This window comes from Anser cygnoides, chromosome 3 (genome assembly GCF_040182565.1).
Source record: "Anser cygnoides isolate HZ-2024a breed goose chromosome 3, Taihu_goose_T2T_genome, whole genome shotgun sequence".
Taxonomy (NCBI): Eukaryota; Metazoa; Chordata; class Aves; order Anseriformes; family Anatidae; genus Anser; species Anser cygnoides.
The window spans coordinates 115,573,129-115,585,842 of record NC_089875.1 but is presented as its reverse complement, the minus strand read 5'-3'; the positions used below and the strand labels follow the sequence as shown (position 1 = coordinate 115,585,842).

General features: G+C 44.4%; 1 protein-coding gene across 9 annotated transcripts in view; it reads left to right on the top strand.

Moving 5' to 3' along the window:
- The window catches only part of ITSN2 (intersectin 2), an 81,208-nt gene extending 69,069 nt beyond the window's left edge, over positions 1-12,139 (top strand). For all 9 annotated transcript variants that reach the window (XM_066995027.1, XM_066995026.1, XM_066995021.1 and 6 more), the window contains 11 exons: positions 2,964-3,085; positions 3,997-4,103; positions 4,703-4,886; positions 5,702-5,800; positions 5,969-6,136; positions 6,546-6,758; positions 7,880-8,001; positions 8,532-8,614; positions 8,773-8,856; positions 9,149-9,322; positions 10,675-12,139. In XM_066995027.1, the coding sequence (XP_066851128.1) occupies positions 2,964-3,085; positions 3,997-4,103; positions 4,703-4,886; positions 5,702-5,800; positions 5,969-6,136; positions 6,546-6,758; positions 7,880-8,001; positions 8,532-8,614; positions 8,773-8,856; positions 9,149-9,322; positions 10,675-10,832 (1,514 nt within the window). In that variant the 3' untranslated portion in view covers positions 10,833-12,139. The remainder of the gene's footprint in view (positions 1-2,963; positions 3,086-3,996; positions 4,104-4,702; positions 4,887-5,701; positions 5,801-5,968; positions 6,137-6,545; positions 6,759-7,879; positions 8,002-8,531; positions 8,615-8,772; positions 8,857-9,148; positions 9,323-10,674) is intronic.
- Positions 12,140-12,714: the final 575 nt, after the last annotated feature.

Sequence of the window (12,714 nt, the reverse complement as noted above, 5' to 3'; positions counted from 1 at the left end):
GCTCTGTTGGTATGTCCCAAATTTCAAAGGTACCAGCCTGGCACCACTGGCTTCGCTAGACGTCATTCTCAGGAGGGAGGGAGGCTTCTTTGAACAGCCTGGCGCTGCTCTCGGTGGACGAGGCAGGCTGGATCGCCCTCCAAAGGTAACGTAAACTTCTTATCCAGTCAGCAGAGCGAGGTCAGCCCGCAGCGTGGGCAGCTGTGTTCCCCTCCGCAGGCTCTCCAAAAGTGCCGCTGCTTTTACGAGCTGTATGGGGAGCTTGGGACGAAGCTTCGCAAGGCAGAAGCCAAGGCAACAGCTTTCTGCTGCCAAAAAAAGGGCGGTCCTCTTGCTTCCACGCGCATTCCTGGCTACTAAACTAGCAGAAAACTACTGTTTTCCTTTTCTCCCTCAGGATTCCTTTTCTGCCAGGGTGTGAGCTGGGAGGCAGCTAAGTGCCAGCAGTGATGCAGGGAAAGGAGGGAACAGGAATGTGGGAGGAGAGCGGGTAGAGCTGCAGGCCCACCCTTGCTGCACCAGTGAGCCAAGGGGTTGCTGCGGCCACTTTGGAGAAAGGTTGGCGAGTGTGTCAGGCACATCGCTGTATTCCCTCATTCACCTGTCTTCCCTTCAGATCCAAAGGCCTAAATTTGCCTTCTAAAATCAGATGTATGAATTCCAGGCTGTGTTTTTATGCCACTATCATCAGAGCCATCAAAACCCAGAGCTTTTTGACTGGTGTAAGTGTAGAAGAGCATTCACCCAGTGATCCCAAAAGCTGACAGTCCAAATGCAAGGTTAGTACAGGGGCCAATTAAGTGAACTGTGATTTTGTACCTGACAACGAGCTTTATAAATCAGATTATTTTAGGTGCATATAAAAGGCGTTTTTGCCTCCCAGAGTTTGCTTCAACTTGACTTAGCAGGAGACAGACACAAATCCAAGAGTGTGGGTGGTTCAGACAGTTGTGGTACAAGCAAACAGCAACAGGAGCTTCAGTCCTTTGCTGCCCTGGTTGTAGGACTGTACCTCGCAGTAGAAGAAAGAACCACGTGGTCTTGCTGACATCTAATGTCTAAGTCTGGGCAAATAAAGTCTGGCTACTGTGCAAGGACGTGACAGGCTTAAAATTAGGACTTCAGTCGTAGGAACACTCAGAACCACTTAGCTGGGCTTAAATTTGGTTCTGCACATGCTAAAGAATGACACTAGAATCCAGAAGTAGCACGGGTTGACCAAAGGAAAAACTCATGGATGATGAGATCATAGGAATCAGTTTGATCTATAACTTTACTCCCTTATCTCTTCTAATTTTGGCTTGATTTTAACTTTGGAAATAATTAAGTCTGAAAGCAGTGTTTTCCACAGTTGGAAGAGCTGAAATCCCAGATCCCTTCATAAAAAGTAGTATTTTTTCAGTCCTTGTTCGAAAGCTTAAGATTCGTGATCCTTCTGGAGGGTACATGGCAGAACTGAAAAGCCCTCATTTTAAATCTATCTGTTGTCTTTACTGTTGTACTCCTTTGTGTTGCCCCAAGGGTTTCCCCATTAAAATACTCTGAATGGTTTCCTAAAACTTCATCTGACAAGCGTTTCTCCAGTGTGGCCCTCTCTTTTGCTGAAGGATGCTGCTGCTTCCAAGCAGCTTGGTGCCAACCCAACAGGAAGGACACAAATCTGGAAGTTCACATTAGGCCACCGTCACATCAAGTTTAGCCAAATATTCCCCGTTTTTTGGCCTTTTTTCCTTTTCTTTTTTACAAATGTATTATTTATTTATTTTCATGTCATTGTTTAGAGCGGTCTTCCCACAGGCAAGTCTATAAATTGGCGGCAAGCAGAATGAAGCCACATTCTAATGCCCTGGGTGCGTTAGGGTGACAGGGGAGACACCCTTGGGGCTGTAGGTCGCGCTGCCTTTCTCCATACCTGTAAACTGTCAGAGTTGTCGTTCCTGTAGAAATGCCTGGTCTAAAAGAGTTGCTGCAACGTTCTTTCTGTTATTCTACATAATCCAGTTTAGATTTCATCCAAATCTGATGCAGCCACATCAAATGAGAGATATATATCCTTAAATACTCTGTGATTGGTTCTTTTTTTCCCCCCGTTACATTGCAGTAATCTGCTAGCACGCGATGGCCAACAGATGGATCAGTTCAACTTCACATACTCTCCTTTACCCGTCTAAATATATTCACCACTTTGACTTTGTTTTCACCAGTTTTCATTTCAGTTACTAAATTTCAAGCACTGCTGTCGTGTTTACTAACATGTGCAATGAAGAGAGAAAGAATGAAGCTGTAGGGTCTGCATGTTAGCCCAGAAAACTTGGGTTTTGTGTCATTGGATTTCTCTGTGTTCCTCTGCATGATTTTTATTATTTATACTTAATGCATAAAAATAATTCAACGTATCCCTGGCTCATTTGGTTTCTAAACTAGAAAAAAGTTGTGCAACTCTGAGGTTTGTGCAACTATAAATTTTGCATTATATGTTTGCAAACTTATGCTGGTGGTTTGTAGAGTAAATTAATAACCAAGGCAGCGTGTTTTAGAAATGGGGTGGAGATTAAAGGTGTAATGTCATGAACTAATACCAGACACGTTCTGGATGACTTCGTCTCACAACAGACATTGTGTAAGGTAAGAGAAATCACAGTTTTGAAAACAGAATTGCAGAAAAAGAGAAGAGATGGGAAAAAAAATGGAGTTACAGGAAGTCAGGAATTCATATTTGCATCACAGTACAACGTAAAGGGATGCTTGAAGAAATAAAAAGGTGACAGACTGAAAACTGGCACAAAGAGGGGAGGGGGCCAATCACTACACCGTGGTTTCCTAGCTATTGAAACCCAAAAAAGAAGATCTGTGTGTACAGTCTGAGTCGTGGGCTGGTGTATGTTGATGCAACATGCAACTTTGTTAAATCATCAGATCTGATGGCTTGAGTGGGGTCTAAACTCCTGGCTTGCTTCTTGTAGGGTGTGCTGATCTTCAAAGCCTTGATACTATGCAACCCATAGAGAGGAAAAGACAGGGCTACATTCACGAACTCATCCAGACGGAAGAAAGGTATATGGACGACCTTCAGCTTGTCTTAGAGGTGAGATATCCTGCACGTGAAAACGTGGTTGGAAAAACACCACCTTGGTCCTACAGAATAGCAGCAGTAAAAGAGATCCTTAGGCAGTGGGAAATGCTAAAAGAAGAAAGTGATGCTGTGTGAACACCTCCTTTTCTAGAGAACGTTACGCGGTCATCCGACAGGATAAAAGTCACGTTGTGAAAGACATTGCTTTACAAGGATTGTAGGATTTTCCAAACCCTGTTCTTAAGAGTCTGGGGCAATGCTCAGTGTAAAGATGATGGGCAAAGGTTGATGGGTTGTCTGGCAAAGCTGCACAGGCTCATGACAAACTCTGTAAGTACTGTAAAAGTTGATCGTCTGCCTTTGTCTCTGACTTTATTTCTAGAAGCAGGACTGCCTTGCTAGGTGGGACACTAACTGGCCATCATTGGAAGGTCTTGGGAGTCTAACTTGGTCTTTCTACATAAAGTAACCGGTGAAGTGTTAAACCTTAAAATAGAGTGAATTACACAGGTGTTCTGGTATCCAGAGGTATTACGCAGAGGGTCCCTGAAGGAAGGGGTAGCTCTACGTACTAGTTAACTGCGACCGCTTTGGGCATGGGACAGGTGCGATGTGTGAGTGCAGTTTGTGCAGCGTTTGACTCTGGAATCGCAGGAATGCTCTTTGGCTGCATGGTCAGCCTGCGGGTCAGCGCTTGTCCCAGCTTCACCAGTGGTGATGCCACTGTCAAAATGAGATCACACGAGTAGGAAAAACAGGCATGGCTGTCACAAGAGCCGGAGAGGAATTGCTTTTAACTTCTGTGGAGATGTTGGACGCTGAGCATTCATAAAAAAGCAAAATCGCTGCTAATCTAAATGAGAGGAGACTGGGTGGTTTTGTCTCTGGAGAATTGCTCACCTGTATGATTTTTTTGACCACAGGTTTTCCAGAAACCAATGGCTGATTCAGGCTGTCTCACGGAAGGGGAAATGGGGCTGATCTTTGTTAACTGGAAGGAACTCATCATGTCAAATACAAAGTTACTGAAGTGAGTACTTACATTTTTGTCTTGTAAAGTAAGAATTCACTTAACCTTTTATGTTTTCTTCTTCCCCTTTATCCTCTTATTCCTTCCCTCAGGACGTTTCTGGTTTTACACTAAATATTTCTGTCCTTGCTGATTATTTGCTGTGTATGTGTGCATTCAGAACAGCTAAAGGCATTCAGAGCATCTCAGAAAGAACAAACTGTTACAAGAGAGAGGCAGGAATAAACAGCAAGAACCAATGCACATTTACTGTAGTATCTTAGAAACAGAGCCCTGCAGAAAACAGTGAGCATGGGAGGTGTTCTCCCCAGCTTTCTGCAAAGCCACCTTCTGTTCTCTAAAAATAATCTTTGGAGAGACCAAGTGGCTAACAATGTATTGTAGTGGGATGGTGCTTGAACACAGCAACTGATAGCAGTTGTCCCGGAAACCTCAAAGGAGTGTCTCGGTCACACAGACCCTGTCGGGCATCTTTCAGGCCACGCTGAACTTCCTGCAGCCTGAACTTCTGAGGCTCGCGTCCTTTCGCAGATGCATGTTGTAAGAATTTTGATTTAGGCCTTGCAGCAATGTTGGATGGTGATTTCTTTTCTCTTCAGAGCCTTGCGAGTGCGTAAGAAAACAGGAGGGGAAAAAATGCCCGTGCAGATGATTGGGGACATCCTGGCAGCAGAACTCTCCCACATGCAGGCCTACATTCGGTTCTGCAGCTGCCAGCTTAACGGGGCTTCGTTGCTGCAGCAGAAAACTGATGAAGATGCTGATTTCAAAGACTACTTAAAGGTATCTTGTTCAGCAGCTTTCGTACCTTCTCCTTTCCTCAACGACAGAAACCTGTCTAACCAGCAGCAACCAGATTGAAATAACCCAGAGAAGCAAAATCGTGCAAAAATAGGCAAGAACCTTCCATGAATAACACAGTGTGTGCTTTTTGTATGTCTTTAGTGAGTGCATTACTCCATTTGCCTTTCTGCCACTCGTTCCTTCAGTGTACTGGTTAACCTTACAAAGTGCCAGTGCCAGTACCTTCCCAAAATATATGTGGTCAAAGGAGTCTGCAGAGTTACAACAAGAAAGCTGCTGTCCCAAACACATCATGCAACTTGCAAACCAGTGGGGTGTGTGCAGGGTGTCTGAATGGTGGGGCTGCAGTGTAAAAAATAGAGACATAAATAATTGCTGCCGTGTTGCAGCTGATGCCGGGGCTTTGAAGAGAGAAAAAGGAGGTTTTAAAGGAGAAATGCTAGAACCTTTGACATCAGGCTTTTGGTTCTTTCATTGCTTTGTGGTTTGTTTTTTCAACCTGAGTGGGGCATGTTATGTCAAAATAAAAGCTAGAATGGTTTTGAATGTCAGGACTCCACGTGAACAATGATGCCACAGCTTATTCTGGCAAAGCACCTGAGCACAATGACAGCGCCGGCTTTCCTGTTTGTTCTAGACGCAGGTGAACTGTGCTGTTTGTTAACCTAAAAATCTAAGATTTCTTGGAATGCCTGAAAAAAATAAATCTGATCAGACTATTTTGAGTGCAGTGGAGGAACTGTTCCTTGATGAGTAATGCAATGTCTCTGTTAAATCTCTGGATCGCACCCTAGAAACTCGCCCTGGACCCTCGCTGCAAAGGAATGCCCCTCTCCAGTTTCCTCCTGAAGCCGATGCAAAGAATAACACGTTATCCTCTGCTTATAAAGAGTGTGAGTACCCGAAGTGAAGCCTTGGAGGAGAATGCTTTTGATTTTGGTCTCTAAAGCAAGAGTAAAAAAGCATTATTCCTTTACAGGGATTTCTCTGAGAGTGAGGAGAAATAGTTCCTTTGCTTATATCTCTTTTTGTCTTGGTTTCTCCCGTTTTTTCTGCACCAGATTCTAGAGAATACTCCAGAAAATCACCCAGACCACAGTAACCTCAAGCTTGCCTTGGAGCGTGCGGAGGAGCTGTGTTCTCAGGTTAACGAAGGGGTGCGTGAGAAGGAGAACTCGGACAGGCTGGAATGGATCCAGTCCCATGTCCAGTGCGAAGGTCTTGCTGAGGTAGCTGCACCGCTGCGCTGTGCGGGACGGGCTTTTGCTGTTCATTTTGGAAGGGACATGGGGGTGAAATGGGAGCGCTTGCACGTATCCGTTATTGGAACATGATCCACTGTTGATCTCTTGGCAGAGAAGCTTTTATTAAATTCTGCTTGCAGCCGTAATACAATGAGCCCCCATTGTTTGTGCCCGATTTTGGCAGTAGAGAACCCTCCGTTTACCAGCATAAAACTAACACCATTTAGACAGCTAAATGAACAGAACAACTCGTGACTCTGTGGGCTCTTCTTAACTCTACCTTCATTTTTCAAAAGAGAAGAGGATTTTGAGCAGTTTGAGCAGTCTTCGAGGAGGAGCAGGGACTGATGCCTGTGTTAACTTGCTGCTGCTAACGGATTTTTTTCTCTCGTAGCAACCAGTTTTCAATTCCCTCACGAACTGCTTGGGACCACGGAAACTCCTGCACAGTGGCAAGCTCTACAAGGCGAAGAGCAGCAAGGAGCTGTACGGCTTCCTTTTCAACGACTTCCTGCTGCTTACCTACATGGTGAAACAATTTGTCTCTTCTGGCTCTGATAAACTGTTCAGCCCCAAATCCAACTCCCAGTTCAAAATGTACAAAATGGTGAGTGAGATAAGATGCCCTGTGGTCACATTGATACGGTGGGACCTCGCTGCTCCTGAGGAATGCTGTTTTGTCTGCCGGGATTCACCGTCTGGCCCTGTCTGTCTGACCTTTTGCTGTCATACAGGCGTGTACTGGCAGACAGAACATGCAAATGTCATTTGGTTTAGTCCCCTGAAAAGGATGGGCTTCTTTGTCTTGGCTGAATGAACGCTTCCTTCCACTTTGTGCTGAAGGAGCAGAAATAGTATTGTGTCTACACTGCTGCTGAGGAGCTAAGTGCCATGTTCAGAAATAGAAGCCTTAAGTTTGTGAAAGTCCTTGTACGCACAAGAAAATACTTCACAGAATCACAGAGTTATAGGGGTTGGAAGGGACCTTGAAAGATCATCGGGTCCAACCCCCCGCCAAAGCAGGTTCCTTAGAGCAGGCTGCCCAGGTAGGCATCCAGACGGGCCTTGAATATCTCCAGAGAAGGAGACTCCACAACCCCCTGGGCAGCCTGTTCCAGTGCTCTGTCACCCTCACCATGAAGAAGTTCTTTCGCATGTTGGTGTGGAACTTCCTGTGATACATTTTGTGGCCATTGCCCCTTGTCCTGTCCCCACAAACCACTGAAAAGAGGTTGGCCAAAAAAAAGCAGAAGGCACAGTGTGCTCATGCCTTTATAAAGTATTCCCATTTGTTTAGGACTCCAAACAGTGGCATGAGCCAAGTTTTTAGAACTTCAGTCTCTGTGTCCACATAGCACCTGCTCACTGGTCAGTGTACTCAACATTTTGGAGCTGGGGAGATAAAGTTCAGTATTGGGGCTGCTTTCAGACAGGGATCCTGGAAAATTACTCTACACAGGCAGGATTTCCAGCCCCACACTACATCTCTGCTTACAGTCTTGCCCCTTTCACAGAGCTCCAAAGCTAGGAGGACAGCATGGGGCTTACTGACAGAGTAGTTTTTTCTCAGTCCTTTGTTGCATCCTTTTATGGTAATCATCATCCGGCTGTTCTTCCTGTGTCAACTTCAATACTTCCTCCAGGAAAACCGTGTATTTAAATATTCTTGTCAAGTTTCTGCTTACTGCCAGGGTGACACTGCTACACTGATGTTTGCTTTCCTTTCAGCCTGTCTTCCTTAATGAAGTCCTCGTGAAATTGCCCACAGATCCTTCAAGCGATGAGCCAGTTTTCCACATATCGCACATCGACAGAGTTTACACACTTAAAACTGACAACATTAACGAGCGGTGAGTAGTGCAAATGCAGGTGTGAGATGAACCTTTCTGAACGTGGCTGAGGCTGTTTACAGTGAACAGACAGGAGGCTCCGAGCTCACGGAACAGGGTTCAGCCTCCCAGTCAGGACATGAAATTCCTCAGACTCTCATTTGAATTACAAGCTTTCTTTCACTTTGTTCTGCTTGTGTGGCAGCTCTCGCAGTGGAATCCAGGTTCACACCTACTGCTCCTAGCTGGATAGAATAGCTTAGGACTGCAAAGTCCCACATCCCATAAAATTTTTCCCCAGTCCTTGTCAGTCTTTGATGTGACCCAGCAGACTTTAATAAAACAGCAGTTCCAATTTCATTTATTTAGGCTGATATAGAAATGTGGCATAAGACTGAATCCAAAACCTATGTAGCTTTAGTCCTTGAATTAACTTGACTTGCGATGCCTCTGAAATCCAGTGGGGGAAAAATGGCAAAAGAGGTTGGGGTAAAGTCACCAATGATGAGGAGTTCCCTGCCTGTGGTACAACGCTCAATTGCTCTTTGCAGTACTGCCTGGGTCCAGAAAATCAAAGCAGCATCAGAGCAGTACATTGAGACTGAGAAGAAGAAACGTGAAAAGGCTTATCAAGGTACCGAGTTCCTATCCCCCTCTTACCCCCGCCAAACGCCGGCACAAAGCCTGTTCTGGAGGATGCCCCAGTGCCTGTGTGGGGTCTCATGGATCCCCAGATCCATTGCATTTTTCTGGTTACAACCAATCCATTTATTTCTGACTTGTCATTCCCAGCTCGCTCACAGAAGACCTCAGGAATAGGACGCTTGATGGTGCACGTGATTGAAGCAACGGAGTTAAAGGCCTGTAAGCCCAATGGTGAGTGCCGGCAGTAACCTCAGAGTCCTGCAATGCCTGGCAAGGTTCGCTGAGAGCAGCATGGTGATTTGAGAAACGTTGCGCAGGTTTCGGGCACAGCTTCAGAACAAATTAGCCATTATTTAGCTTCAGAGAACCGAATGAAGAAACAGCTCCGTGCTGCTCTAGGATTTAGGGATTGGGTAACCCTACATCTTCTGGACAGCAGCACAGATGTGTGTGCAAGCTGCCTCCAGACTGGGAGGGAGGTTTCTGCACTGCTGAGGTATTTCATTGCTGCCTCTGTGTTTAGGGAAGAGCAACCCGTACTGTGAAATCAGCATGGGCTCTCAGAGCTACACAACGAGGACCATGCAGGACACCTTGAACCCCAAGTGGAACTTCAACTGCCAGTTCTTCATTAAGGACCTGTATCAGGATGTCCTGTGTATCACCATGTTTGACAGGGATCAATTCTCACCCGATGGTAAGTGTGTGAACATTTATTTTAGGAAAAGAGTGTGTTTTTGTGACTTGGGATGCACAGTTCCTCACCCGTGGTTCCAGAAGCCTATAGGTACACTTGCTTTCTGAGAAACGTTGTGTAAAAAAATACTTAATTACTGAAGAGGTTGTATAGCCCCAACAGTCAAGATTTGATCCCGCTCTGGCTTTTGTATCAGAAACAGAAGCACTTTTTTGTCAAGCTGGGGAGACACAGAAACTGAAAGCAGAAGTTTTTCTCTGTCATTGTAGGCGGTGCCTGAAAATAACGTGTTAAGTTTTATTTGCACTGCAATAGCTTGATAAGCTTTCTTTTTTTTTCTTGGAAACTAAACACATTTTTGGCAGTCTGTAGCTTCTCGTCTTCTTTAAAAGGTTAAGTGCTTCTTCAGGGCTCTGACACAGGGTTAATTACTGCTGATTTGCAAGGTACTGCCTTGAGCCGAGCTGACGTATAGCTTCGTCTTTTCTCCTGCGAGGTAACGTGACTTTGCCCTCTGCAAACACACTGTCTGTGGCTCAGCTGACGTGTGGCTGCTGGTAGGTTTCTTCTCCCAGCTGGAGAGCTGAGTTCCTGTTAAACACACCTTGCAACACACGTTCTCTCATGATTATGTATGAAACGGCCAGGAAAGAGGGCATATCATTTCTGAATCGGACTGGATGCCCACTAGTGGCATTATTTGTTCAAGGTTGCTGTTCTTGTAAAAAGAATGACATACAAGCCTAATTACCAGTTGGCTGAACCCAAATATTTCATTTTTTATGGTCCGTGTAGCACTGCAGCTGACTTGTAAATCGGTTCCATCACTTAATGCTGACATGGAAAACATTGGAAGTTGCGTTACTGAAAGGGATCTGTATTTTTAAAGCCCTTGGATCAAACTGTGACATAAAGGCATATTTTCCATTCTAATACCATAGCACTTTTGTCTTCTAAAAAACCCTTTTTTGTCACTGCTGGCTGATATACACAGAGCTGGGGGCCACTCAGACAGGAAGCTTGGGAGCAGTGCTCTAGAACTGAATACCTTTGGCTATAAACTTGCTCTTTCTGTCGAGATTGTCACTTGTCATAAATTTTAACTGTTGCAGAAAGGAAAGTTCAAGTCATTAACGATAGTAGTACAAGGTGACTAACCAAAGCTACAGTGTGAAGTCACAGCCTGAGTTGTACTGAATTTGCATGTGACATGGAGAAACTGGAGAAACTGTCCGTCAGATCGCACTGACGCGTTGTGCTGGTCTCCATCCCTGCTGGTTAACCTCACGCTTTCAAATATTCTAAGCTTTGTGTCTTTGCTTCATAACATCTTTTACTTGTTTGCCCAACAGATTTTTTGGGTCGCACTGAAGTTCCAGTAGCAAAAATCCGAACGGAACAAGAGAGCAAAGGCCCCACGACTAAACACTTACTGCTGCATGAAGTCCCAACCGGCGAAGTCTGGGTCCGTTTTGACCTGCAGCTTTTTGAGCAGAAAACACTCCTCTAAGAACACTTTTTTAATTTATGAAGGACAAATGAAGCTGACAAATTGAACTTTTTTTTTTTTCCAAAAGATTCTTTGCCGTAAGCTGGTTATTAAGCAAGAATTCCTGCTGCTTCCATGTTCCCTCTCAGTTACTGTTTCCCTTGCTGCATTCAAAGTTGTCGTCGATCTATGCAAACACAGATGTTACTGTATGTACAGTACTATAGCTCAGTGCCTTTTTATTATGTTGGAATATGTTGGTTTTGGATGCCAATGTTTCCTTTTTCAGGGCCATAAAAAGTATTAAGTAGAAATGTGGCATCGAAATGTGTGTATATTTTACCACTTGGTCTAACGTATAGACTGAGGAATGGTTTAGTTTAGCACTAGAATCATTCCGTTTAAAACCTGAAAAGTGATATCCACTGGAATCTTCCTGCCTCAGGACGATAGTTTTAAGGACTAAATGCTGAAGAAGCCTTAGCACTGGAGAGGTCTCCAATATATTGTATATTCTTTAAGAATCAAGTGTAGTTCTTTACTTGACTTAGTTCTGCACTGAAATCAGTAACTGCAACTTGATTTTTCTTTCTGCTTCTGTTTGGTTAATCATTCTCTGCTGAGACAATGTGGTTGTAAAGAGTAACTAGAAAAAATATTTTAAATACTGTGACCCACAATGATGTGGAAAAATACTCCTCCGGCTTTTGGTTTTCCTAAATGTAAGTTATTTGTGTACATTTCCTTGGTTTTGCAGACCTCCATGTGAATCTTGAAGCTTTGACATTGCCAACATGTATATAGAGAGTAAAATATAAGTTTATTAATGTAATTTGTCTACAGATGTTTATTGATGCATAGTGATTTTTAAAAAGTATATTTTATTGTACAAGGGAATGTGAAATAATGAGAAAAACTCCTAGGATTAAATTCAAGAAAAGTTTATTAAAAGTTTAAAAGGTTTGGTTAGGGGAACTGTTAGCCCAATGTGAGTCTGTTTAATGAGACAGCTTGAAAGCAAAAACTTTCTCTTGGCACCAAAACCAGGGCTGATTGGAAAAAAGGTTTGTAAAGGATTTGATACTTTGTAACGATTTTACTGCCTCCTTTAACTGCTTTGTTGAAAAAGCACAGCATGCAGTTCTGGATAGCGCATGCCCTTGTTTTCCATGGGTGCTGCAATACCTCCCGATGTCGACAGATACACACTTGACTGCCATCTGTGTACCCTCCTGTTACAGGGCTGAGTAAACCTCTGTTACTTTTAACAGTTTTCTGTGGTTCAGTATTTCTAATCCTAAATAAAACTAAATCTTGGCAACCCTTGACGGACTGTGTGTGTACAGTGGGAGACTGGAGCTGCTTCTGTGCTCAGGCTTTGACACCAGAGCTCCTGAGCAGCCACAGCAGCAGGGAGACAAGGACCACAGCAGACACCACGCTACGCTGTAGGGCCCGGAGCAGCGTAGTGTCTGTGGGGCACTGGCAGCACGCTGTTGCTAAGTGCTGGCTAACATTTTGTGCAAGGACACTTACTGTCTCCTCTCCTTATTTCCTGCCTTCTCCAAACAACGTGTGTGTACGTTAGAGCCTGACTTCATGCTTGTGTGCTACAGTAGTACCTTAACACTGTTTCACAAACAACATTTTGCAAGGCATTCACTGTGGGAGTTAAGATTTGCACAAACAAACCATTATTTCCTTATCGGTGCCTTCTAAGCAGCTCTGTTGTACACTTGTGCGAACCGTGCGCATCGGCAGGAGTACCTCCTTCTCGTTCACAGGGAGCTTGTTCTTACCACCCCAGGAGACCTCTTTCACCTCCGTGCAAAACTGCAACAGCTGAAGCTAAGTGCAAGCTTTGCCATTCTCTGTGCCCATGCTGACATTCCCATTTCTGGTA